This window comes from Rattus rattus, chromosome 18 (genome assembly GCF_011064425.1).
Source record: "Rattus rattus isolate New Zealand chromosome 18, Rrattus_CSIRO_v1, whole genome shotgun sequence".
In the NCBI taxonomy this organism is placed as follows: Eukaryota; Metazoa; Chordata; class Mammalia; order Rodentia; family Muridae; genus Rattus; species Rattus rattus.
The window spans coordinates 47,915,470-47,943,464 of record NC_046171.1 but is presented as its reverse complement, the minus strand read 5'-3'; the positions used below and the strand labels follow the sequence as shown (position 1 = coordinate 47,943,464).

General features: G+C 33.6%; 1 protein-coding gene across 6 annotated transcripts in view; it reads left to right on the top strand.

Annotated features, from left to right (window-relative positions):
- Positions 1-27,995, top strand: part of Grik2 (glutamate ionotropic receptor kainate type subunit 2) — a 658,152-nt gene that overhangs the window by 433,701 nt on the left and 196,456 nt on the right. For all 6 annotated transcript variants that reach the window (XM_032889127.1, XM_032889128.1, XM_032889130.1 and 3 more), the window contains exon 11: positions 6,832-7,038. In XM_032889127.1, coding sequence (XP_032745018.1) covers positions 6,832-7,038 — 207 coding nt within the window. The remainder of the gene's footprint in view (positions 1-6,831; positions 7,039-27,995) is intronic.

The window sequence follows — 27,995 nt, the reverse complement described above, 5'->3', positions numbered from 1 at the left end:
ATATTGAGTGCAACATGCAATGCTATTATTTACTGCTTTCTCCACAGGCACTCTGATATTAACATGTTTTCTCCTGTGAAGCATTGATCATCTTCAAGCACATGCTAATGCAGTTTTCAAGGGATGACTTGGGACTTTTTCTCTATTTACCTCAGTGGGGAATCATTGCACAATTTTCTTTTCTAATGCCATTTTGTGAGGGATTTTTTTTAATTGAACTACATTTTTCTGTGAAAATCACAACCAGGTACAAAGCAAGGAGAAAGGAGCAGCTGTATTACAAACCAGATAATTTTCTTTGCAAATATATGTAAAATTTAATTGAACTCTGAGTGGACAGCCCTATGCATATATATATATGCAACATTAAATGGACTCAACTGGTTGTATTTATGTATGCATGTGTTTATATGTACATATGTATTTGTAACAATAATAATTATTAAAGAATATGTAGTGAAGTTTGAGAGTCATGGAACATTTGGAAGGAAGAGTGAGGATGAACATGATATAAATACGGTACTCATATATGAATTCTAAAATAATAAAGTAAATATGATACTACTTTGAATGATCACCAATGACAGTGGCCCTTAAGCTGTTTCCTGGCTCATATGGAAAAAGGCTCCAGTTTTCCTATTCATAACAGTCCCTTTCCTATGCTTCTAAGAGTTTTATTTTCTTTGGTGGGGCTAGCTTCATGTTGTTTTTGTTTGGCTTGGTAATTGTGCGAAGGCCATCTGACTCAGAGGTCATATTGACTAATGAATCACTCTAGCATTAAACGCTGCCCCTATCCTTCTGTGTGATCGTTTACTAGATTCCAGAGTTATTGAAGTTTTGCTTCCGTTCTTGTTGCTACCTTACTCATTACTCCATAATGGATGAATTAAGTAGCATAACTATATAAATTGCAAAGCGCTAACTATTCAGTGTTTAGTCATTTTAATAGTGAGGGTTATCTAGTGGAACAGATAAAAATGGATCCTCACAAACACAGGAAGGGCGTGTGTTATGATGTTTCGCAGGCTGGTTTACAATTCAACAATGGCTATTTCTAGTGGAACACCCAAAAATCTAGTAGCTATTCAGTCCATGATGCTGTATGTCTTAGCTGATCTGCAGTACATGCTGGAATCACAAAAAAGTAGTTTCTAACGTCAGTAAGAGAAATGACGTGCTAGCCAAAGCAAGAGCAAGCAGCAATTAAAGCAAGATTACAATATTTTATATTTACTATTAAGCATAGAGCTTTCAAATTCATGCGTCTACATGCATACTGTCAAAAACTTAAAGATGCATGATTTAGAAAATCATAGTAATTTATTAATCATCCTTGGCAACATTTTACAAGTCAATAGTTTTATAAGCCACGTTACTGTGGCCTATATAAGTCACAAATATGTCAAATGAAAACAGATTCTACTATTGGGAATATTTTATCGTTTTCTTTCCTCTCACATTATACATGAAGAGTCCTAAAAGAACTTCAAATTTTGCATATTACTGCAATGAAGAGGCCATGATCACCTGCTGCTTCCTTTCCCTTCTATCTTATGACTTCTGGGGTTTTTACACTCTCAAAAAACTTACATTTCTCTCATATAACTAATGAGGGTGTTTTCTGTGTGAGAAAATTGATAGAAAGTAAATATGTTTTATATAACGCTCACAAATGTGAAGGATATAAGCAATTTTGAAGAAAATATAAAACATTAATCTATATTCTAACACGTTGTTGTTATATATTTTTTTTCATTTGCTCCTTGAAGATGCGATATTTTTAGATGTTTTCTCATTGGCCTTACAGAAGTGTTATGCATCATCAATGATTCATTCAGAATGCTTTGATACTCATGTGAGTGGGTTTTCGGTTTATTGCCTCTAACCAAAGTTTAAAAAAAGTCTTTTGGTTATAAGATAAATTCAAAGTCACACTAGGCTAGATGAATATTACTTTTTATTTTTCCAAGTACATGGTCTGTGGGACAGAACAGTACCTATTCTGGCATTTATGAGACTCCTCCAAAGTGTTCACATAGCATGGCATTTCTCACTGTTGATGAAAGCACTCCATCTGTGATGGTTAATAAAGTAATATAGGCATGTAAATAATACTGATATTATGAATAGGAATTTCAAATCATTGATTTGAATCAGTGAATGTAGTTTTTTTCTTTATAGAAATTTGTATTTCTAAAAGCTCCTATTTCTCTGTGTTGTTCCCCCATCCCCAGGAAATATGGAAATACTTAAAATGTTTAGAAATTCAATGCATATTGAATTAAATAATTTAACTAGCTTCATCTTACAAAGTATTATACATGGATCAAATTAACATTAATGTTCATTTTATTTCCCCCTGTTTTTGAATATTATGGGATGACAACTATTTCAGTAAACCAAGATTTGAAAAAGAACTGACCCCCAGATAAGAGCTGAGGGACATATAATTTACAGACTTTTTAAAAAGTTATTAGAGTTTTATTTTATTTAAATAAAACATTTTGTTCCCTTCATCCTTAAAGTATATCCCTTCTTCAGGGATTCATTTTAGTTTCTTTCTGTGCCAACTCCCAGTCTAATGCAGATAAAAATACATGAGGTATTGGCATGTTCCTTAAAATTGGACTCGACCGTGGAAATGCTGAAAAATCCTTATTACTCACGCCAGAGGAATGAGGTGCCTTTACTTCCAGCAAATGCTGATGTGCAGATATGCGACCATATGAAAAATTGCTAAAGTTGCCCAGGAGAGTTTTATCACATTATTCATTGAACTTGGTGTGTGATACAGTAATTGCTTCTGGTACCATTTTTCTTTCTTGTACACAGGACAGTTATTTATCCGTATGCCATGTGAAACAGTGAAACAGACTTTAAAAGAGAGTCATAAGTTGATGTAAAACTATCTTTGACACAATATAGCTGGAGATAGGAATCCCAGGTGGAAAAGTATGGTTCCTTATCAGAGTTAAATATGAGAACAGTAACACTTGACATTGTGGAGAACCATAAATACTAGCAAGGTCTATGTATCCTAAATTTTTTCTCTACTGACGTGCAAGGCATTTAAAAGTTTTTAATAAACTAGGGATCAATAAATTTATTTCCCTATGATGTGAGCCTTTTTATTGGCTGATAGATGCATAAAATTAAATTAATAGGTAGAATGGCCAATTGGACAATCAGATGAATGAGATTAAATGGCATAAAGCTTCTGAAGTTATTTTACTATTTTAATTTCTTACTATATACTTCATATACCTAACATATATGAAATTCATAATTAATTGGTCAAGTTTTCTAGTACATCCAAAATATTCATCTTTACTGAAAAACAATATTTTGGAACAAAAATATAAAATAGTACCAATTATGACTTAACTATAACAGGAAAAATACTTATGTGTTGCTTCTTCAACCTGATGAATAAAATGCTATTTTCACAAATTCTTTAAATATATTCATTTAGAAAAGATGTTTTTGTTCAGAAAAGGATGTTAATTTGTCATCCAGAAAATTAATTTTCTGTATTATATGTTTATTCCTTACTCTCTTTGGTAATGATGCCCTTGGTCTCTTCTGTAATGACATCTTGATTATATTGTTCAATAAATAATACTATTTTGCATGTAGTATAGCCCAGTGTCTAATCCCAGTTGATTAAAAATCATAAAGCAATACAACATGTATTCAGTTACATAATGAGTTATACATAATTATGCATTCATATGAAGTGTGAAGATGATTGCTAAGGATAAATTAATAGGGAGGCTTGTTCTTAAATGTTCCAGGAGTATAAATAACTGCTGGCTACTGGTCTTTGGCAAACATTTTTAAAAAAATCTTAACATTGTCCCTTTCAGTTTGTCTTCTGTAAGATGTAAATTATAATGCCACTGATATCATGTAGTCATTATGAGAAATACAAAAAGGACTTAGAGCAAGTCCAAGCATCAAAGTAAGTCTTAGGAAAATTTCATCTAGCATTATTGCTTAGTGCATGGAATTTAAGTTACTTAATCTGTGCCTTTGGAATAAAGAAAACCAAACATCATCAACATACTTACAAATAGTAATATGATTAAAATCAGAGTATGAATTCTGTAGAATCAATTTACTGTACTTACACGATTCATTTGACTATCATTCTAACTACACAGAATTTTTAGTTTATTTTCTCCTCTACTGAGCATTGTGATTTTTCTCCTCTAAATATTCAGTTTTCTTTATATGGCTTCAGGAACTATAGATTTGTTACTACCACATTCTAACAGAATAGAAGTATTTATAGGTATCAGAAGTTTCTAATATTTGCTTTATTCCAGTTCAAGAACCATGGCTTTCCTTGTTGATTGCCTTTGCCCACTGCAGTGGTCATTTTACTATAAACCTTTTATCTGTCATGCGGTGTTTGTTAATTTTGATGCAAAGTTGATTGTTCTGCTATATGCATTTTCAGTATGTAGTATGTATTATAATTTGTTTGTCTAGACTCAATATCTATGCACCACAACCAAATATAGCATATGTTTAAAACTATTTAAAGTTAGTGAAGGATTATCAGAAGAAATAATTAGATATGTCTATAACAGAAATACAAAATGGAAAAGGTGGTGATAACCTATGGCTGCTTTTGATTCTAAAGCATGTTGAACTGGAAAGTCATGGGGAAAAGGGAAATGTTTTGTGATAGAAGGGTACATGCCATGCTTGTAATAATCTATTTGCCAGTAAGGAATACATTTTAAGTATGTTCCATCATGTTTATAAATTTGATGTTATTACAGCAACCAACTTACCTTAGAGGAAACCTAAGGTTCTGGCTCTTGGAATACATATAGAATGATTTCTGGTTCTTATCTCTTTTAATTAATTTCACATGAATATACCAAATTATGGTTTCATTCAAATAATCTATTAGTGTTGAGAACAAAATATAAAAGCTGAGAAAATACATTTCACATAATAAAATGATACAACAGGTTTATACCCCTTTGACTACTTTGAGATGTTCACAATTGTTTTAGCTTTGAGACTTGAAATATATATTCATCCTCACCAGAAATTTAAGTGATAACTGTAAAATTGTCCTGATAGAACAATGTTCAAGTTTGTGAAAACCTGTTCAACCTCATAGGTCATCAGGAATTACTAACTGAAAACTTAGTAGGATGTCACAACAAGCCACTAAGAAAAGTCAGAACTGACCATGGTATTAGTGAAGAATATCACATGGCTTAAAATGCTCACACTGGTTTGTAAAGTATAGCATCCCTTATCAAGGATACAGCATTCATGTTTCTTGCTGTATACCCAAATAAAGTTACTTGTAGACACAAGGTTTGAGACATATGTATATATTGCAGCTTTATAGATCTTTCTCAGAACTTTAATTAAATAAAAAAAAATAACTGAGGTACAATGAACAATCCATTATCACCCTAAAGAAGACATGAGGAATCCAAAATCAAATCTGAAAAGATTATGTACTGTATTTTCACATTTCTACAAAGTTCTGATAAAGGCAAAATGTGGACATGTTAAAATCATTAGTGGTTGATATGAGTTAGACGAGGAAAGACAGCCACAGCAATAACATGCCATGTGTTACAACCATCTGCTCCTCAAAATGTACTAGAGTCTGAATTCTATTTGCACTTAGCAAGATTCGACATATTCAGTGTGGCTTGACTGTAGACTATCTTTGTACCCACACACACACATACATGTAGGACATAGAAGAGTTCATGAAAAATAGTGACTATCATGTGTTTATATGGTGTGTGTGTGTGTGTGTGTGTATGTGTGTGTGTGTGTGTGTGTGTGTGTGTGTGTGTTTATACTGATTGCTGCATTGGAGACTCACAGGTCTTGTCTCATCAATTTCTCATTCTCAGCCTGTGCAACACTTCTCCCTCTCTGCACTGAATGTCATGTTAAACACATGATAGTCATTGTTTATTTTTAATGAACTCTTCTATGTCTTATTGATCTCCAAACCTACTATTTCTCATATTCTAAAACTTACTTTCAAAGTTTTGGATATCTTGCCTCCTTGTTCTAATTTGGATGTACCTGCTTAGTAAAGGCTTCAAGAGATATGTCAATTTTCCTTTATGTTCTTTTGCCTGCACTTACCTTACAGTATTTCTCTGTGCTGTTGACCTGTCTTATGTCTCTTCCTCACTAATCTTCATCTGAAGTTATGTGTTCTATCTATGTATTTAATATTTCCTATGGCATCAATGCCTTGGCTCAATGATTTCTCTTTCATATATAAATGGAGATTACTTTCAATAGGAATAGACTGAATATGTGGGGAACTATTGGTCATCTCTCTGACATCATACTGTCTCTCTATAATTTAAGAAAGCATCTGCATTTTTCCCCTACAGTTTTTTGTAGCACTTACAACTTCATTGTTTTATGACAAAGGTTAATATGAGTTATAAGTATTCTCCCCAATTGTACATAGGATGCAATAGCTATTGAATAATTAAAATTTGGTTATTTTAAGCATGGTAAAATTATATAGTAATTATATTTACGTTACAAATTAGTATTATCATTGGAAAAAGTATTAGGTACTGTATTTACACAGTGAGACTTTATAGTTAAATATTCTCTTGTAGGACACACATATTCCTTAGAAATATCAATATATCCATTCTTAATATTTAAACTATGTTAAAAAGATTCAGAAGAAAATTAAATTGACTGTTGTCCTAAATTAATGAAACATTTTCTGTCTTCCAAGAGAATCCATTGTTCTGATACTGTGTCCTGACTGACTGGTGTATCATTGTTTCATATTTAATGTTTCAGGAAGAACCGTATGTTCTGTTTAAGAAGTCTGACAAACCACTCTATGGGAATGATCGATTTGAAGGCTACTGTATTGATCTCCTACGAGAGTTATCTACAATCCTTGGCTTTACATATGAGATTAGGCTTGTGGAGGATGGGAAATATGGAGCCCAGGATGATGTGAACGGACAATGGAATGGAATGGTTCGTGAACTAATCGATCATGTGAGTATCTTTTTAATATTCCTATCATTTTTGTTTGATTGTTACATATTTTCAGTCATTTTATTAAAAGCATAATTTTCCCTTTTATATTTTTTTCAATTGCTATACCCCTTTTCTGTCTTCCCTCCACAAAAATCGCACCCTTCCTCCGCCGCTTTGCCTCTAAGAAAGTGCTCTTCTCCGCGACCACCCAATCCCATCTTAGCGTCCTCCTTCTCTGGGGCATCAAGCCTCCCCAGGACCAAGCGCCTACCCTCCCACTGATGCCAGATAAGTCAGTCATCTACTACATATGTATCTGGAGCCATGGATCCCTCCATGTATACTCTTTGGTTGGTGGTTTAGTCTCTGGAAGTTCTGGGTGGTCCAATGACTTGATATTGTTCTTACTATAAGGTTGCAATCCTCTTTAGCTCCTTCAGTTCTTCCCCTACTCTTCCACTGAGGTCCCCGGGCTCAGTGCAATGGTTGTCTGTGAGTATCTGCATTTGTATTAGAACTTCTCAGGGTACAGCCCTAACAAGCTCCTGTCTGCAAGCATATCTTAGTATCAGCAATAGTGCCTGAGTTTGGTGTCTACAGATGGAATGGATTCCAAAGTGGAGCAGTCTCTGTAGGGCCTTTCCTTCAGTCTCTGCTCCATTTATTTTCTCCCTGTATTTCCTTTAGACAGGAAAAATGCTGGGTTAAAATTTTTGATATGAATGGGTGGTCCCATCCCTCAAGTGGGGGCCTTGTCTATCTACTGGAGGTGGTCTCTACAGGTTCTATCTCCCCACTGTTGGGCATTTCAGTTAATGTTATCTTCATTAGGTCCTGGGAGCCTCTTTAATCCATGAGATATGGGATTTTCTAGTGGTTTTCCACCCTTCCTGTCCCCACCCCTCACTGCTACATATTTCCATTCATTCTAGAATTCTCTAGAATTCTCTCCTGTCTCTTCCTATACCTGATCCTGCCCCTTTTTCTCTCTTCCCCTGCCTTTGCCTTCCATCATTACTTTATTCCCCCTCCTAAGTGGAATTGAAGCATCCACACTTTCTTTTCACTTTCATGAGTTCCCATTAGTCAATTGTAGTCAAATAGCTTAGGGTATGAGTCATTGGTGTTCTGTTCAGGAATTTTTCTCCTGTGCCCATGTGTTCAAGACTTTTTCCCACTTTTTGTTCTATTACATTCAGTGTATCAGATTTCATTTGGAAGTCCTTCATCCACTTAGACCTGAGCTTTATACAAGGAGATAAAAAATGGATCGATTTGCATTCTTCTACATACAGACTGCCAGTCAGACCAGCACTATTTATCAAAGATGTTTTCTTCTTCCACTGTATGGTTTTTGGCTTCTTTGTCAAGGATCAAATGACCATGGTGTGTGTGTTTATTTCTGGGACATTCTATTCCAATGATCTACCTGTCTATCTCTGTACCAACACCACATGGTTTTTAAATCACCATTTCTCAGTAGTACATCCTAAAGTCAAATTTTTTTCGTCACAAGCAAATCAAACCTGCAAAGATTCTATATTCCTCTTTAAAAATGATCTGCACTGAATTATTTTGTATTAAGTGGTTTGATATTTTCAGATAGCTGGCCTTAATTTTTCCATTGTGATGCGATTTCCCAGCGGTGAATTTTTTCATTTCCTCCGTACTTACTTCATTATCAATAGAGGAAAAAAAACAATGCAAATTCTAAATTTCTGATGTTCAGACATGATACTTTGAGATAAGATAATTGTATCTATGAAAAAAAAAGGAACAATGTGTAAAAACAAAAAAATAAGTGCATTCATTTAATCATAAGGATAGCCTTTTTATTATCTGACTAAAGTCTTAAATAGTCACTATTAACTTGATTTCATTGACAAAATAGGCATTCTTTATGGCCAGAATCTCTTAGTTGAAAGTTTTCATTGAATTAGTTTTTTAAAGTAAGCTTTTATGTGTTTGAGTAGAGAACTACATTTCAATTCATGACATTTGTTTTGTTTGAGAATTTCCTTGGTAATACACATAATATAGCTAATGATACATAATAGGTTTACTATTACTGAAGTAAGAATTATAGGAAATAATGAAAATAATTCTCTTTAAAGAAGTTATTTTGTTACTAAGCCTGGTAGTGCAGGTAGCTGACATCAATAATGCCAGCTACTTGTCTCTATGGGACAAAAGGATCACAAGTTGAAGACAAACAAAGGCAGCTTAGTGAGAACCTGTTTAAAGGAAGTTTGGGAAGAAGAAAAGTAGAAACTTCTTTGCCTAGCATTTGAAACGTGTTATTCTTAATTACCAATATTGAAAATATTTTTAAAAACATAAAAAATATCTTTGTGACTGTTATTTCAGCGAAAGCTCTTACCGATGCCAATAGGATCTGTAGATATATTGCTCATCATTATTTTTTATCACATTTTACTTTATCTTTTTGCTCTTTAAAAGTTTTATTCAAGCATATAATGAATTTAACCATATTCACTCCCTGTTCTCTTTTATTCTCTCCATTTTCTGCTAAAATTCTTTCAACACACTGTCTACTCTTCATGCTTTCATTGTTTTTTTTTTCTTTTTTTTTTAAATGTCCGATCCACTGATTAGAATGCTTTACTTAATCATGGATAGAAAAAAATCATGGATAGAAGTTATTTATTGGAGAATGGACAAGTTATATGTGGCTACATCAATGAAGAAAATGAAACTTCTTTCTCTGGCACTCAATTCCTGCTTATACACATTGCAGGAGAGGTAGAACTACATATTCTAGCCTCTACATAAGTGCCTTGTCACTTACTATGAAGATTTGCCTAGTTATCACTTTGTTGATACTAAAGTATTGTCGTATAAGAGTTTTCTCCCAGAGAGGTGGTAGGAAGAATATATTTGACATTGAATAGAAAATAAAGAACAGTACAAATTGTTTACTTATTTTCAAATTTTTCATATTTCTCTTATTTGTTTAGAATTTACTAAGTAAGATCTCAAATTGTGCAGTTTATCGGCTGTATATCAAAAGTTCTGCTTAAATAGGACATTTATATTTCAATTTTGCATACTCTTTTAGAAATCAATAAAATATTAACTTGTTTACTTGCCTTGAAGCCAAATGTAAAATATTGAATGTTCTGTTACTACTCATTTAAAATTTATTATTACGATCAATTACTAATGGTAATTAGGGTGTCTAATTAGTGAATTACCTGGGACTGTTTGACTTTACAAAAATAAAATCCAATAAATAGTCATTTTCAGTTTAACAGTGAAAGGTGAAAGATGTGCCTGGTGTCCTTCCATTCACTGGTGTCTGACATGTGTTTGCCTGTTTCCCTAAATAGTCCACCAGCAGGTCTATAATATCCAAGAAGAAATATATTAAATTCTCCATGAAAGATTTATAAAAGACTTGAATTGTGTTTACTGTTTTGGCTGAGTTTATGAACTAAAATTTGCAACAACTCTTCAGCGCATCGAAAAGTGCTATTAAGAGTAGCTGGAGTATTTGTGAAATATTTAACTGAAGCAGGAGCCTATAATGCAGGGTCAGTTACAGTAAATCCACATACGTTTTACAGGGAGAAGGTTCATTTTCAAATAGGAATCAAGCTGCTTATTCACAATAATATGTGTAGCAATTGCTCCAGTCATTTTAATAAGTACTCACTAGAAATTTGTGATAATTCATTTGACTAGAACATGGAAATTTTAACACACAGAATCTTTAGTGTATGAGTTATATCCATATATACTATCAATGCTTGTATTTGGGCTGTATAAAATTAAGTCAATAAAAATATTGTTAGTCTTCTGTAATTTCTTTTTTTTATAGATTATTTTTTGTATATTTCTTCAAGGAAAATAAAATGGTGATCAGGAAATAATATGTTAGAGTCATTGAAAATTGCAAACCAGATAATGGGCTAGAGGCACAGCTGTGGATTAGTGGTGTTATTATTGACTAGAATTCATAAGGGCCTTAGACACACACCAATAGACACAACACAAAACACCCAAATACACATACACACACACACACAAACACACACATACACACACACACACACACACACACACACACACACACACACACAAATCCACAAACCCACAGAAAAATAAGCGAGCATTATTACTTATATATTGCTCCAAAAGCATTTTTTACATTAAGGCCACTGGTATATATTCAAGGCTTTCATTTATTGTATTCTTGCTGTCATGACCTAATTTGTCATCCTCATTTTTGAAGCTGGACAACAGTCTACACTTACATGGTTTCAGCAGTAATTTCCTCATGTTTCTGAGTCCTCTTTTAGTCTTGCTTCTCAACATTTAGTGCTCATACTAAACTAAAATAATCATAGTCAGCATAAGTCAAAACAAGTACTTTCCTTCCTAATTTACTAATTCATGCTAGTAACCGACCAGCGCCATGAACCTCACTCACACTGCTTTTTGTGGCCTCACTCTGCACTCGATTAGCATTTTCATACCAAACTTTGACCAGCATGAATCTCCATCTCTGAGTTTCACAGTTATCTTACTCCATCTACTTTGCATTTATCATGATTGTCTCACAAATACCTCTAAAACAGCAATTCCGAAACATAATCTATCATTTCTCTTCCCTGAACCTATTCTTTCTGAAGACTTGTGCCTGTGCATGTTATAACAATTTAATACATTTTCCAACCAAAACTTTAGTAGTCATTTTTAAATTATATCTCAATCCTTCATAGCTTATTCAACATGTTTCTTAAATAACTCAGAAAGCTGCTCAACCCTGTCAATGTTAATATTTCAGCATAATGATATTTTCATTCTAAATCTATCATCTGGATTATGTTCTGTGGAGTCTTGTTACAGAAAGAAATTTTATTACCATTGCTTAAAGGTTTTCAGGAATTTCCAATGCTCTGAAGATATATGGCCACAATAATTTATTTACAAGCCTGAAAAAAATCAAATTACAGTTTATTTCTAAGAATACACTTTGTTTTAAGTTATTCTCAATCTACTCCCAAACTTTCTCATTGCCTTCTGCTTTAGCAGGCTTTTCTACAGGAACTAAGTCGACAAGGCTTCTCAACTACAGGTCTACAGAGGAAGGAAAATGAGGACATTGTCTTTATTTCCCTCCTTTCTTCTGGAGATGCTGCCTCACATTGATGCCACAGTTCCTAATATTAATGCTTGCTACAAACAAGGCTCTCTCTGTTTCTGTTATCTGGGCTGTTACCTTACAGTTCTTTCTTGGACTGCTACTCCTATAGCTTCAAACATATCTTCAATTTTTTTTTTTTTAATTTTCTCAATGGTTCGCAATCTGTGAATGGCAATCTTCCTGACTGGGTGCCACTTACACACTTGATAGAAATGCATTTCAGTGTCTGCCCTGGAAGTTTCTAAATTCGGAAATTTGGAGCAGGGCCAGAGAAGGGTAGCAGCTACAGGTCAGTGAGTAACAGAGGTATTCCCTGACGTGCTGAAATCACTGTTTCTCCCCATGCTCCTATTCCTCACCATGTGTCTAGTCCCAGGGAAAGTAAATCCTTCTCAGTTTACTTGAGTGAACTCTCTGTGCCTCTTGAGATCTTAATTAACCTGCCTTTGTATTTTTATTCTGCTGATTTTTCCATCTGTACCTGTGTAGATTGATGTTCCTTTAATGTCTTCATGTAAGCCAGTTCTCCTTGGACACCATTGTCTCCATTCTTTATTCAATTCATATGCTCTGAATTACATTCCTTTGCTTTGGAAAAGCTCTACAGCAGCATTGTCAGTAGTCTCCAAAAAGGCACCTATGTGATCTTTCCACACTTCTTTTTATACATAACACCTAGCACACATTGTTTTAGTTATAGCTTTAATATTTTTTTTACTTAAAATTCTTTTACTTGAAAACATCTCAAGTAAAATATATTTTATTTGAAAATATGCTTTACTTGAAAAAATATATACATGATATGCACATAACTAATATTAAATCCTCAAATACATAAAGAAACTTTGTGATTTTCAGTTAAAGCATCCCTAGAAATAACATTTTAAAATGTGCCAGGAATCTGGGTGTGGAGGCAAACATCTGTAGTCCTAGATAGAAAAGTTTATGACATGAAATTTTGCAACTTGGAGTCAAGTTATTTGGAAGTTAAGTTCTGAGCTTCAAAAGATATGTGAACATTAAAGTTTAATTTTTGTTTAAAATAATCTTTACAGGACACCTTTCCATGTCCTTGAGAAAGAAGGTTCCTCATTTTTTCTTTAAATTAATTTTATTTACATTCCAACCATTTCTCTACCTTCCAGTCCCCTCATCAGTTCCTTACACCATTCCCCATCCACCTTGCCTCCAAAAGGGTGTTCCCCGGACCCCAGATATTCTCCCCTAGGGCCTCTAGCCTCTCTAAAATGAGGTGCGTCTTCTCCCACTGAGGCCAGACCAGGTATTCCTCTGCTATATATATGTGCCGGGGGGCCTCAGAGCAGCCCTTGTATGCTGCCAGGATGGAGACTTGGTCTCTGGGATCTCCTAGGGATCTAGTTTTAGTTGATACTACTGGTCCTTCTGTATGATCATCCTCCCCTTCAGCTCCTTTAAATACTTCCCTAATTCCTTCATAGGAGTCCCTGATTTCAGTTGAACAGTTGGGTAAAAGTATTTGCATCTGTCTCAGTCAACTGCTCATAGGGCCTCTCAGAGGAAAGCATGCAAGGCTCCTATGTGTAAATATATCATAGCATTGGTAATAATGTCAAGATTTGGTGACCTCCCTTAAGGTGGGTCACAAGTTCGGCCATCACTGGACAGTCTTTCCTTCAGTCTCTTGTCCATTTTAGTCCCTGAAGTTCTATTAGACGGGAACAACTTTGAGTCAGAATTTTTGACTTTGGGTTGATAACCACATTCCTCCAATTGGGACCCTTTCTATGTACTGGGAGTGGACTCTTCAGGTTCCTTCTCCCCACTGTTGGGCATTTTCTCTAAGGTCACTTCCACAGAGTCCTGAGAATCTGTTACCTCCCAGAACTCCAGGACTTTCTAGAGGGTCCCCCATTTTTCACCCTCAGCAGCTGTATATTTCCATTCAGTCGACTGGCCCTGTGGGCTTCTCCCATGCTCCCTCACCTCTATTGTGTTTGCCTTTTCCACCTCCCCCTTTCCACTGAGATTCCTCCCTCCTGCCTTCCACGATTATTTGGTTTCCCCTTGTAAGTGGGATTGAAGCATCTTCACTTGGGCCTACCTGCTTATTAAACTTCTTACAATCTGTGAGTTATAACCTTAGTATTCTATACTTTATGGCTAGTATCCACTTATGAGTGAGTGCATATCATGCATGTCCTTTGGGTTCTGGGTTACCTCACCCTGGATGATATCTTCTAGTTCTATCCATTTCCCTGCAAAATTCATGATGTCATCATTTTTACTAGCTAAATAGTATTCCATTGTGTTAATGAAACCACATTTTCGGTATTCCTCCTTCAGTTGAGGGACATTGGGGTTGTTTCAACCTTCTGGCTATTGTAAATAAAGCTGCAAAGAATATAGTAGAGTGCTTGTCCTTGTGACTAGGACACTTGTCCTATATGCACAGGAATGATATAGCTGGGCTTTCAGGTAGAACTATTTCAAACTTTCTGAGGAACTGCCAGATTGATACCCATAGTGATTTTGTAACAGTTTCTAATCCCACCAGCAATCGACGAGTGTCCTCTCTCTCCCCATCCAGCATGCGCCGTCACTTAAGTTTTTGATCTTAGCCATTGTGATTAGTGTAAGGTGGACTCTCAGGGTCATTGTAATTTGCATTTCCCTGATGACCAATGACTTTGAACATTTCTTTGAGTGTTTCTTGGCCTAATCAAGATTCTTCTGTTGGGAATCCTCTCTATTTAGCCTTCTATCCCATTTTTTAATTCAGTTATTTGGGGGTTTGGAAGGTTAACTTCTTGAGTTCTTTATACATTTTGGATAATAGCCCTCTATTGGATATAGGGTTAGTGAAAAAGTTTTCCCAATCTGTAGGTTGATGATTTGTCCTATTGGTAATGTCTTTTCCCTTTCAGAAGCTTTTCAGTTTCATGAGGTCCCATTTATCAATTGTTGATCATAGAGCCTGAGCCATTCCTATTCTGTTCAAGAACTTTTCCCCTATGCCAATGAGTTCAAGATTTTTCCCACTTTTTGTTCTATTTCATTCAGTGTGTCAGATTTTATGTAGAAGCCCTTAAACCACTTGGACTTGAGCCTTGTGCAGGGTGATAAATATGGATCTATTTTCATCTTCTACATACAGACCACCAGTTAGACCAACACCATTTATTGAAGATGCTTGCTTTTATCTACTGTATGGTTTTGGAGTTTTTGTCAAAGATCAAGTGACCATGAGTGTGTGGGTTTATTTCTGCATCTTCAATTCTATTCCATTAATCTACCATTAATCTATACCAAGAGCATGAAATTTTTATCACTATTGCTCTGTAGTGTAGCTTGAAGTCAGGGGGTGATGTGATGATTTCCCCAGAAGTTCTTTTATTTTATTTTATTTGTTTTTACTATCCTGTTTTGTTTTTTTTTTATTCCAGTTAAAGTTGAGAATTGATCTTTCTATCTCTATGAAGATTTGAGTTGGAATTTTGATGGGGATTGCATTGAGTCTGTAGATTGTTTTTGATATGATGACCATTTTTGCTGTTTAAGTCTACAGAACCATGAGCATGACAGATCTCACTGTATTCTGAGGTCTTCTTCAATTTTTTTCCTTTAGAGACTTGAAGTTCGTGCCATGGAGATTTTTCACTTGCAGGGTTAGAGTTACACCAAGGTACTTTGTATTAATTGTAACTATTGTGAAGGGTGTTGTTTCATTAATTTCTTTCTCAGTCCTTTTTATCCTTTGTATAGAAAAAGACTACTGATTCGATTGAGTAAATTTTATATCCAGTCATTTTGCTAAAGTTGTTTATCAGGTATGAGTTTTCTGGTAGAATTTTTCAGCATTGTTCTAGCTAGAAGTTCAAGTAGTATATTGAATAAATAGGGTGAGAGGGGGCAGCCTTTTCTTGTCCCTGAGTTTAGTCAGATTGCTTCAAGTTTCTCTCCATTTAATTTGCTGTTGGTTGTTGGTTTACAGTATGATGCTTTTTTTTATATTTAGTTATGTGCCTTGGATTTCTGATCTTTTCAAGACTTTTAACATGAATGGGTGTTGTATTTTTGTCACAGCCTTTTTCAGCATCTAATAAGATGATCAAATGATTTTGTTCTTTGCCTTTGTTTATATAATGGTTTACGTAGATTGATTTTACTATACTGAATCATCCCTGAATCCCTGGGATTAAGACTACTTGATCATTGTGAATGATCATTTTGATTTCTCTTGTATTCAGTTTGCAGTAATTTTATTGATAATTTTTGCATCTATTTTCATAAGTGAAATTGGCCTGAATTTCTATCTCTTTGTTGGTCTTTATGTGGATTTAGTATCAAAGTAATGTGGCATCATAGAATGAAATAGTGTTCGTTCTGTTTCTATTTTGTGGAATAGTTTGAGGAGTATTGGTATTATCTCTTCTTTGAAGCTCTGGTAGAATTATGAACTAAAGCCCTCTGGCCCTGGGCTTTTTGTTGTTGGGAGATTTTTAATGACCATTTCTATTTCCTTAGGGATTATGGTATGGTTGAAACAGTTTACCTGATCTTTATTTAACTTTGGTATGTAGTGTCTTTCTAGAAAATTATCCATTTCATATAGATTTTCCAGTTCTGTTGAGTATAGTCTTTTGTGGTAAGATCTGATTATTTTCTGTTGTTATGTCTCCCATTTAATTTCTGATTTGTTAATTCGGATACTGTCTCCATGCCCTTTATTTAGTTTTGGTAAGAGTTTTTCTACCTTGTTTATTTTCTCAAAGAACCACCTCTTGGTTTTGTTGATTCTTTGTATTGTTCTCTTTGTTTCTGATTGATTTCAGCCCTTAATTAGCTATTTCTGCTTTCTACCCTCTTGGGTATGTTTAATTCTTTTCTTCTTCTTCTTCTTCTTCTTCTTCTTCTTCTTCTTCTTCTTCTTCTTCTTCTTCTTCTTCTTCTTCTTCTTCTTCTTCTTCTTCTTCTTCTTCTTCTTCTTCCTCCTCCTCCTCCTGCTCTTCTTTATTTTTTAGAGCTTTCAGGTGTGCTATTAAGTTGTTAGAATAGAATCTCCCCAATTTCTTTTAGAAGGCACTTAATTTTCCCTCTTAACACTGCTTTCATTGTGTCCTATAAGTTTGAGTCTGTTGTGCCTTCATTTTCATTGAACTCTAATAAGTCTTTAATTTCTTTCTTTATTTCTTCCCTGATCAAGTTATCATTGAGTAGAGAGTTGTTCAATTTCCATGAGTATGTGGACTTTCTGTTGATTTTGTTGTTATTGAAGACAAACCTTTGTCCTTGGTGATCTGATAGAATGTTTGGTATTATTTCAATCTTCTTCTATTTGTTCAGGCTTTTTTGTTAATGTTAGTTTTTGTTTGTAATTTTATTGACCAGCCCTGAGTTTGAAAATTTCATGTTATTTACTTCTTTTTGTTCTAGAACTTTCAGGTTTGCTGTTAAATTATTAATATGAAACTTTCCATCTGTAGGCAATTAGTCCTAATTATTGTCTCTTAGAGCTGCCTTCATTGATAGTCATAGTTTAAGTATATTGTGTATTGATTTCTATTCAATTCTGGAAAGTAATTTTCTTGGTCAGTTTTGCATTAATTAATATGTTGTTTAGCTTCCATGAATTTGAAACATATGTAATTTGTCTGTTCTTATTAATACCAAACTTTAATCCATGCTAGTCATATAGATTTCAGGGAGTTGTTTTAATATTCTTGTATCTGTGGAGACTTGATTTGTGTCTAAATATGTAATGAATTTTGGAGAAAGTTCCCTGAGGTGTTCAGAAGAAGTTATATTCTCTTGTGTTTGGTTGAAATGTTGTATAAATATCTCTTCAGACTATTTGGTTTATGTCTCTATGTATATTTAAATAGTTTTGTCTGGATGAGCTATTGATAAAAGTGGGATATCGAAGTCTTCCATTTTTTCTGTGTGAGTGCAAGTATGTGTTAAGCTGTATTAGTGTTTCCTTTGTGACCTTAGTTGCCAATTTGTTTACTGAACAGATGTTAAGAATAATCTGTTTTCTTGATGCAGTTATCCATTGATGATTATGATTAGTGTCTTTTCCTATCTTGTTTGATTATTTTTTTATTTAAAATCTATTTTGTTAGATATTAATATGTATGCACCAGCTCTCTTGTTAGGTCAGTTACTTGAAATATCTTATTCCATCCTTATATTCTGAGGTAATATATATACTTGATGGTAAGCTGTTTTCATAGGATTTATCAGAAGGATAGATCCTGTTTTCATATCCATTCTAATAGGTCATGTCTCTTTAATAGACATTGATGTTGACAGAAATTAGTGAGCAATATTTTTGATGCCTGTTATGTTGTTGTTGTTGTAGTTGTTGTTATTGTTGTTGTTGTTTTGAGCTACATGGTCCCTCTCTGTTTCCTCTGTGGGTGTTTCTCTCTCTCTCTCTCTCTCTCTCTCTCCCTCTCCCTCTCCCTCTCCCTCCCTCTCCCCCTCTCCCCTCTCCCTCTCCCCTCTCCCTCCTCTTCATGTGAATGTGTCTGTGTGTGTCTGTGTTTAAGTATAGGGGTGGTTGTTGTTTTTTCTGGCTTTAGATTCACTAAATATTCTTGGATTACTTAATTCCTTGTGTGTACTTGCATGAGTTAACCACTTTATGTTGGAATTTTCCTTCTAGTACCTGCCATGCAGGCTTGATTTCTAGATAGATACTGCTTAAATTTGGTTTATCATGGGATATGTTCTTTTCTCTCTCTATTGTAATTGAATGGGTATAGTATCCTGCGCTGGCATCTGGAGAACATGTGGTCAGGCTCTTCTGATTTTTAGACTCTCCATTGAGAAATCAGGTTTATTTCTAACAAGTCTAATAAGCTGACTAGTTTAACACATGAATACAGTGCCACTATAATATTATTTGGACTTTTTTCCTTGCAGCTTTTAATATTCTTTCTTTGTTCTGTACATTTAGTGTTTTGATTATTGTATGCTGAGTGGACATTATTATTTTCTGGTCTATTTGGTGTTCTGTAAGCATCTTGTACTTTGATAGGAACATTCTTTAAATTATATTAAAATTATTCTATGATTATATTAAGAATATTTTCTGTGCCTTGGAACAAGGCTTCTTCTTCCTTTATTCTGATTATTTATAGATTTCAATTTTTCATACTGTTCTAGATTTTCTGAAAGTTTCCACAAGCATTTTTTTAATTTTATATTTTCTTTGAACAAAATATTCATTTCTAAACTCTTTTCTTCAATGCTTGAAATTAATTTTTTTCACCTTATTTAGTCTTTTGAGAAGATGGCTTCTGAGGTTCTTCTTTGATGTCTGAAAGTTTGGTTTCCAGATTTTTCTCAGTTGGGGTTCCTTATTGATTCTTTCTATTGATAAAGTCAGTTTCTCACTTAAAATATCCTCTTTCAAAGAGACTCAGGTTTGTGTATATTAACAAAATCTATTCACTATAGCTTATAAATATTATACATCCTGCAATATCTAATTAATATATAATAATAATTAAGCTAGAAAACATCTAAATAAATAAATTTTGTCTTTATAGCTGAACTATTTAAGCATCTTTACCTTGATTTAGGGAAGCTGACTAATTTAACACATGAATACAGTGTATAAGACTTACTACAGGACATGGCATGTAAGATCATTCAAGGCAACTATTACAATAATCACAGTGTATTACACTAATAATGTTTATCTCACAATACTTTTTCTTTTCTATTAAATACCATGCATCAATCTACAGCATTGTTATTAAATGAGATTATATTTAGAGCTAGTTTTCTTCTTTTATTTTTTTTTTCCAGTACTGGGGACCGAACCCAGGGCCTTGCGCTTGCAAGGCAAGCGCTCTACCACTGAGCTAAATCCCCAACCCTAGTTCTCTTCTTTTTAAAAGTATCTTTTGGTTAATTCAAGCGCTATTCATATTTTAAAAGCAAGCCCTTGAATACCTATCCACATTTATTATAAAAAGAAAAAGAATGAAAAAGAAATTTTATTTCAGCATATAAACACCTATGAGAAAAATCAGAGGTCTGTTAAGACCTAATTCAGGCATATTTCATGTCTCCTTTTTGCTTTAAGAAGACCTACAATGTTCTGTTGACCCAGTGGTCTGAATGCTTCTCAGTGTGCAGCCATGGAATTGCAATTGGTGTTTAACACTCTCAAGCACTTTATGACTCATAAATGAGACTTAAAACAGCTCACTGTACTTTGCTTTGCCTCCTGATTGCTCTTTTATTATACATTAGGAAGGCAGTAAAATGCTAGTTTTCTGGGAAACTTAAAAAGGCACTGGGTATTATTACAAAAATAGAAAAAACAAAACTAAATCAAAAACAAGTTTCTTTAAAGAACAGGTACAGTTGGCCCATATTGCCTTGAATTGTGATAGTATGCCTTTGGATTCCCCCCAACCCTCACTTCCTTAAGGGAGTGAGCAAACAAGAAAACCACCACTCACAACCAAAACAAAAATGGATTTGTGAAACGCTTATGATTATTATTAATTTTAGAAAATTAATTAAAATAATTAGATGTGTGAGTTTATCCTGAATTTCTTATTATCCTAAGTTGATGACTGTTGATGGGCATATTATATTTTTCTGAGTTATCCCTCCTCCTGAAAACATACAAAGTATTACATACACAGTTTAACTCTTTAAAGTTGGTCAGTTTAGTACTTTTTCAAGTTGATCATAAACATTCAATTATATCCCATATCCCATTTGCATCCATAACTAGCTTTTAGATTGGCTCTGTTCTATTGACTTGATCTCTATTACTATTCAGCTCATTGCAGAAGTGTGCTAGGTCAGAGAACTGCTGAAGAGCTTCCAGCTGTCTCCTAGATAACTTGGAAGAGCTTCCTTATGGTATATACAAGGAGATTTTTGAGCATTAAGTATATATTGTCAGTGGCTATAGATTCTGTAATGTTTGTTCCACAGACTATTTTGGCAGTTGACATTTGCTCAAGCAGCTGATGAGTGATTCTATTTCATTCTAACATGATACATCACTTGAATTTCTTACTAGTTGAATTTGGTTCATATGTTGGTGACAAATCGAATGACAGTGGTTTAAAATTTAATACTATGATCCCTCTCTTTCCTAAATATGGTAGTTTTAGAAAGTAGGAAAAAGCATATGGCATTTAAAAGAAGTATGATAACTATTGCTGAAGGCATCATGTCCTTTAAACACTTTAAACATGGTACCAGAGGTGCCCTGAAAGCTTGTAGAAAAGATAAGCAGTACACAGTCCCATTCAATGTATAATGGCTATAGACCACAATATTACCTTCATGGCTATATAAACCTATGGGTGCAGTAGAGCATGTAAAACTTGACTGTAACCAACCACTCCCTAGTTGGGCTTAAGACTCACTCAACAAGAAAAAAAATCATGCCTATTACAAGAAACTTTGCCAACTATCTAGGGCTAGTGAAATCATAGGTCTTGGAGGAAAACCTGTCACCATCACTTTACTAAACCAGCACAATCCCTAACTACATTATATATATATATATATATATATATATGTGTGTGTGTGTGTGTGTGTGTGTGTGTGTGTGTGTGCTTATACTCACACATGAGTGTTGGCCATACACATTACCAAAGAAATTCCTATGTCCATAAATTCTCACTAATATGACTGCATAAATATGAAATAAACAAGGACAACAACAAGCATGCCAAAGTGGATGAAGGAAAGACTATGAGGCCTCAAGTCTATATAAAAAAACTACAAGAAACTAAGAAATCTTCAGGGTTGGAAAACAGCCCTGAAGAGATATGTACAAGTCACATTATATAGAATGAACAGGTAATAATTAGTATATAATATATTACTAAATCATACATTTCATATATCATAAATTTTAAACATGAAAGAAGGGATATATGAGAGCATTAAAAGAAAAAATATAAAGGAAGAAATTAAAAGAAAAATATTTTCTTACATTAGAAACCTAAATGTAAAAGAAAAATACAGGAATGTATGGAAAATTAATCTTACAAAAAAGCTTTAATGTTTGTGTCTGTATGTCTTTAAAAAGATTGTTTGTCTCTTTGTTAAAGAGTTTTGTCTAACCCTTCCGTATTCAACGATATAGTTATTGTCATCTTACCTGACACTGTAAACTATTTTTTGTAAACTATTTTAATAGAGCTTTCTCTCTTCTTTTCGTTCTTTCTTCTTCATAAATTTTTCTTTCATCTCTTAACGATAATTTGAACCTCCTAGAGTTCAGATAAGTATATTAGAAAAGCTGGAAAGATGTTCTCTATAGAATTTTTTTCATAGAGAATGAGCCAGTAATTTCTATCTCACTGAAGCACACAGAATCATTTTGTTCATGGAACCTGGATAGAATTTCTTTATAAAAAAAAAAAAAACTTTAAAAATCTATAAATTAACATAGTAAACTTGGATGGAAAAGACTTAGAGATGAAATTTGTTAACATCTTACGTGAAAATGAAAATATATATTAAGGCTAAAGGTTTCCTCAAAAGAAGTTGGCTCTGGAGCCTGTCTTGAGCACTGGCACTATTTTAATCACAAGCCAATGTAAGTACTTGATTCACACTGTGAATTTACAGAACCATAGCTGGAGCAGTGGGCTGGAAAATTTGTCTGTGAAGTCCAGAGCATGTGCCTGTTATTAAATAGTAAATGCTGACCTGCACCTGTTATTAATAGAGATATGGAAGTAACAGGACTCTTAAAACAGATATAAACAAAATGTTTTCAGGAGGGTCTGTTCTTTAGAACACAGAAAACTCTAAACAGAAACCAAGCAAAGAAAACGTGAAGCAAAAGACTCAATGTTTTTAATGACAATATAATGATAGTATGCTTTTCTTAATTAAAAAAATATTATTTCTTTATTAATGGAAATGAATTTTTCGCTTCATATAAGTTTCTTATCGAAGTACTTTTGATATATGGAAATTGGACAATTGTTTTAATAAAACATTCTTCATGGTATTTCTAAGTAGAAATACAGTTTAGTATTATTAATTCAGCAGTTTTGTGTCAATCATGGTTTAGGCACAGAAAATTTAAAAATATGCATTGTAGGTAAGATAGACATTTTTTCTTATAACTTACATAACAAAGTAATGGAGATATGCTGATTACTTTTTAAGGACCTGAGGGCATATCTAGTCATGTTTACAAGCACCACAGCCAGGGACGGTGCTATTGTTACACTGTAATAAAGGGACAGATGTTTGTATCAAACCAGTGTTTTCAGTGCTGCTGTTAATTTCAGCAGATACTAGCTCATGAGGGAAGTAAATTGCATACTGTCCCGGGTGAGTTAAGCATGAACTGCGATTTGCTCAGGATCATTTCCCTGTATTGAAGAACAACTTGATTGATGACAAACTCTAATTCAAATCCGGTAAGGGGATAACATTTGAAATGTAAATAAATAAAATATTCAATAAAAAACAAAAACAAAACGCAAACAAAAAAATTAAAGAGAGGAATTCATAAAAGATTCTATACTTTTTCTTAAATACCAAGAAATTCATTGTGTCTTTTAAAATCAGTTATGGACTATTTATGGAAACTTCCCTTTCCTTTTACCTAATATATAAGCATTTGTTTCCTAACTTGCTACTAAAATATAAACGTTTGTTTCAAGTCACAATCATAAACTGTCCTATACATAAATTCTAGATCAATTCTAATTAACTTTTATGTGTTCCAGGCACTTCTGGACCCCCAGTATGGTAATATTGTAGCCAACATTCTAGCGTCCACTTTTACATATTTAATTATGATTTTCATCTGGTCACTTTTTAAAAAATCATTTTCTGATTTAGATAATTGGTGGGCAGAGAGATTGTGAGATTTATTAATTGATCAATTCTTATACTTTACTTATATTTATTTTCTTATATTTGATTTAATATTTAATGTTATTAAATACTTGTGTGTATACTTTAAAGTTTTGAAGATTTATTTTTATTAAGGTATATATGAAGAGTGTTTGTTTTGATCTCATACAAATGTAATATTTAAAGGATTTGGTTCCTATTTGTGTCAATGTTACAATGAAGGCAAACATGATTTCAACTTATTTTTGTATCCCTCCCAAGATACCTACCTTACTGTAGGGCCTCAGTCTTTACAGAGATAGTAAACAAATAATTATATAATCAAATCGATATGTGTCTTTCTTTTAGGCTCTTTTTTTATACTGGGGACTGGCAATGAATGCTTTCCTTTATCTGTGCTAACTTATTTATTTATTTATTTATTTTGATATTACAAAGCATTTTATTCAAATTTGTCTCCCTAATGGGGGTATAATAATTCCACATAGATACAGATCAAATCTTATTATAGCTTTCCTTTCTCCTGGACAAAGTCAAATGTTTTCAGTGTTACATGTCAGACTATGTGTGACTTCCCTAGTTTTTTTTTTCATCTTTATTAACTTGGGTATTTGTTATTTACATTTTGATTGTTATTCCCTTTCCTGGTTTCCTGTGCTAACTTTTAATTAAAGCTGTATATCATGATAGATTCATTATGAGATAATTAAAATTGTCAAACATCATTGAACTGCTTATATCTACCATAGTATTTCTAACCTGATTTTTCTTTAATATTAAAAATCACATTAATATTATTATCACTTTATGTAACCATTATTGGTATAGTTAAGATATTTGTTTGCTTTACTTTGCACTTCTAGTCACTCATTGTGTTATTTTTATCACAGACTTCTTTTTGTTGAATATCTTTTTTTTCTAGAAACATACAGATTTACAAAAAACATAGACCACACAATGTGTGGATCTTACTTGATCAACAATAAAAATAAGAATGTAATTTGAGGTGCAATAAAGTTTAAGTCCAATATTAAGCAAAATTTAAGAAGGAAAAATATTTCTTTTAGAATAAATTTTGGTATTTATATGAATAAGTAGAGGCAGCACACTCTCACATTTGTTGGTTAAAATAAAAGCAATATCTAGAAATTGATATGTCCTAGTGTATACACTTTCTCTCTTTTGTCATTAAAATGTAAAAAAATGTCTTTTTACCTAAGAACTTAGATGCCAAATTAATTCATTTAGATGAAAATGTGGCAAGTATTCATATCTTATGTTTTATAAGCTTCTATAGGACAGCAATTCTAACTGATACAAAAACAATCACAAATTATTAAGATGTTTTCCTACAACAGTAAACTAAGAAAGGAAAAAGAAAATTAGGCATGCACAAATCTTATCTCTGCAGCTTTGTTCAGGACACACATAATTCTGAAAGTGCCAGAGACCTGTCACCATTGTTTAAGCCCTGGCAAAGTTCAAAGAGAACTCATCAATGCACAGTGAGAATTAATGTGCAACCCTCATTACCCTGCTGAGTCTCTTTGTTAAGGTAGTCAATCCCTTGCTGTTTGTAAGGTTGTGCAGTTGCAATCCTTGGATGATTGCCAGGAAAAAGTCCTACTAACAAAATGCCTAGTGTCCTGTTTTCAAATTAATCTGTCACGGTGGTGTAAAATGTTTTTTGAAGTATGATGAATCATTTTGTCTGTCAGTCATTTTAAGTCATTATACCACCCCGAATGAACAGTATTACTGTGATGTAGGCATTACTGTAAATATACTCATTTCCATATATTCTTTACACAATTTATCTAACATTTGTCTTACGAATGACTCAGGTTGAATAGCTAATTGAATAAGATATACAATGTGGATATTCATCATACTTCAAAAACCATTATACATGGATTTGCTTTCAAACTGTCTCCATAATAATCATGCTACGTCTTAAAAGAACCAAATTCGACTTTTAAAATTTGATTTTTAAAAGTAAAATTTTACAGTAGTTATACAGTTAAGGTATGTTGTTTTATGGTTATATTAATAGATAAATTCTGTTCATATATATGTACTATATCTGATATATGAAATCATGTCAGTCTACATTTATATAACTATTTATAAAATATCTGAGAAAAACAAATATTGATGTAGATAAATTTTTCCATGTTTTTAAGAACAATGCCTCTCTGTAAATGTCAATATCCTTTGACACAATTTTAAGTAGAATGATAACCAATGTTTCAACTGTATCTTGGGTTCAAACAGGTTAATAATGAATGATAGCGAGTAGAATGCTATTTGACTCAGCCAGATTCCTCACACCCCTTCGCACTTTATTGGAAATATAATCTTGAACAATACACTGAAAGTCTTTGAGACCCACTTGTATTTTCAAAGAGATTATAGGTATAAGAGCATATGTGTCACAGTAAACATTATAGACTATGAAAAGTATAAAGTACATTGAACATATCTAAGTGCATTACAAGCACTCGATGAGGTGAGCTCTCTTTAAAGAAACACGAAAATGCACTAAAACATTAGATATCACAGATGAGATACACAGATATCATACACATAAAATAGAATAATAAAATTAAAAATAGCATCACTTAATTTAGGTGGTTTGCCTAACCTTTTATGGCAGAGGCATTGCAGAAGGCAAAAATGCACACTGGAAAGAAGACAGTATCTCCAACAAATGGTGGTGGTTAAACTGTCTGTTAACAGGCAGAAGAATACAAATAGATACTTATTATCATCCCAAACTAAATACAAGTTGAACTGGATCAAGGACCTCAACATAAAAGCAGATAAACTGAAGCTGGGGTAAAGTTTAAAGTTTAAATGCATTGGCACAGGTGGCAACTTTCTAAACAGAGCAAAAATAACTTAGTCACTAAGATTGGCCATTGATAAATAGGACCTCGTGAAACGGAAAAGCTTCTTCTGTAAGGTAAAAGGCACCTTGGTTCAGTCAAAGAGGCAGTCTATGGAATAGGGAAAGATTTTTACCAACTCCACCTCTGATAGATGTGTGTGTGTGTGTGTGTGTGTGTGTGTGTGTGTGTGTGTGTGTGTGTATGGGCAAAATAAATAAAGAACTCAGGAAACTTGATACTTGATATATAAATATCAAAATAAAATCTTAATTTAAACAATGAAATATCCATAGAGGAATCTCAAATGGCTGTAAACATTTAAATAAATAAATGTTCAGCATCCTCACCATCAGGAAAATGTAAGCCCAAAGTACTATAAGATTGCATCATGCACCTTTTAGAATGACTAAGGCCATACATATGAGAGCTAATGCTGAAGAGGATGTAGGGCAAAGGGAACCTTTCCCCATTGTTGCTGGGAGTGCAAACTTGTACAAACAAAATAAATCAATATACTAGTTTCTCAGAGACTTGAGAGCCAATCTGTCTTAAGGCCCAGCTATACTACTCATGGGGATATACTCAAAGCTGCTCCACCCCACCACAAAGACTCTTGCTTAGCTATGATCACTGAGGCTTTGTTTATAATAGCCAGAAACTAGAATAAACCTAGATACCCCTCAACAGAAAAACAAATAAAAAAATTGTGGTACATTTTCAAGTGCTATTACTTACTTGTTACAAAAAAAATGATGCCATGAATTTGTAGGCAAATGCAAGGAACTAGAAAATATCATCCTGAGTGAGGCAAGCCAGACCCATAAAAGGAAACATGACGGGTATTCACTTATAAGTATATATTAGCCATTAATTAAATGATAATGCAGCTACAATCCATAGACCCAAAAAGGTTAGAAAGGGGAGGAGGAGAGAAATGTTTAAGTGGGTAGGAGGATCTATGCTTAGGGAGAAATGCATAAATCTTTTTGGAAAGGAAATATAGAAAAGATTTTATGGGCGGACGTTGGGGTGGGTGACAATGAAAGTGGGAGGGGCCGGGG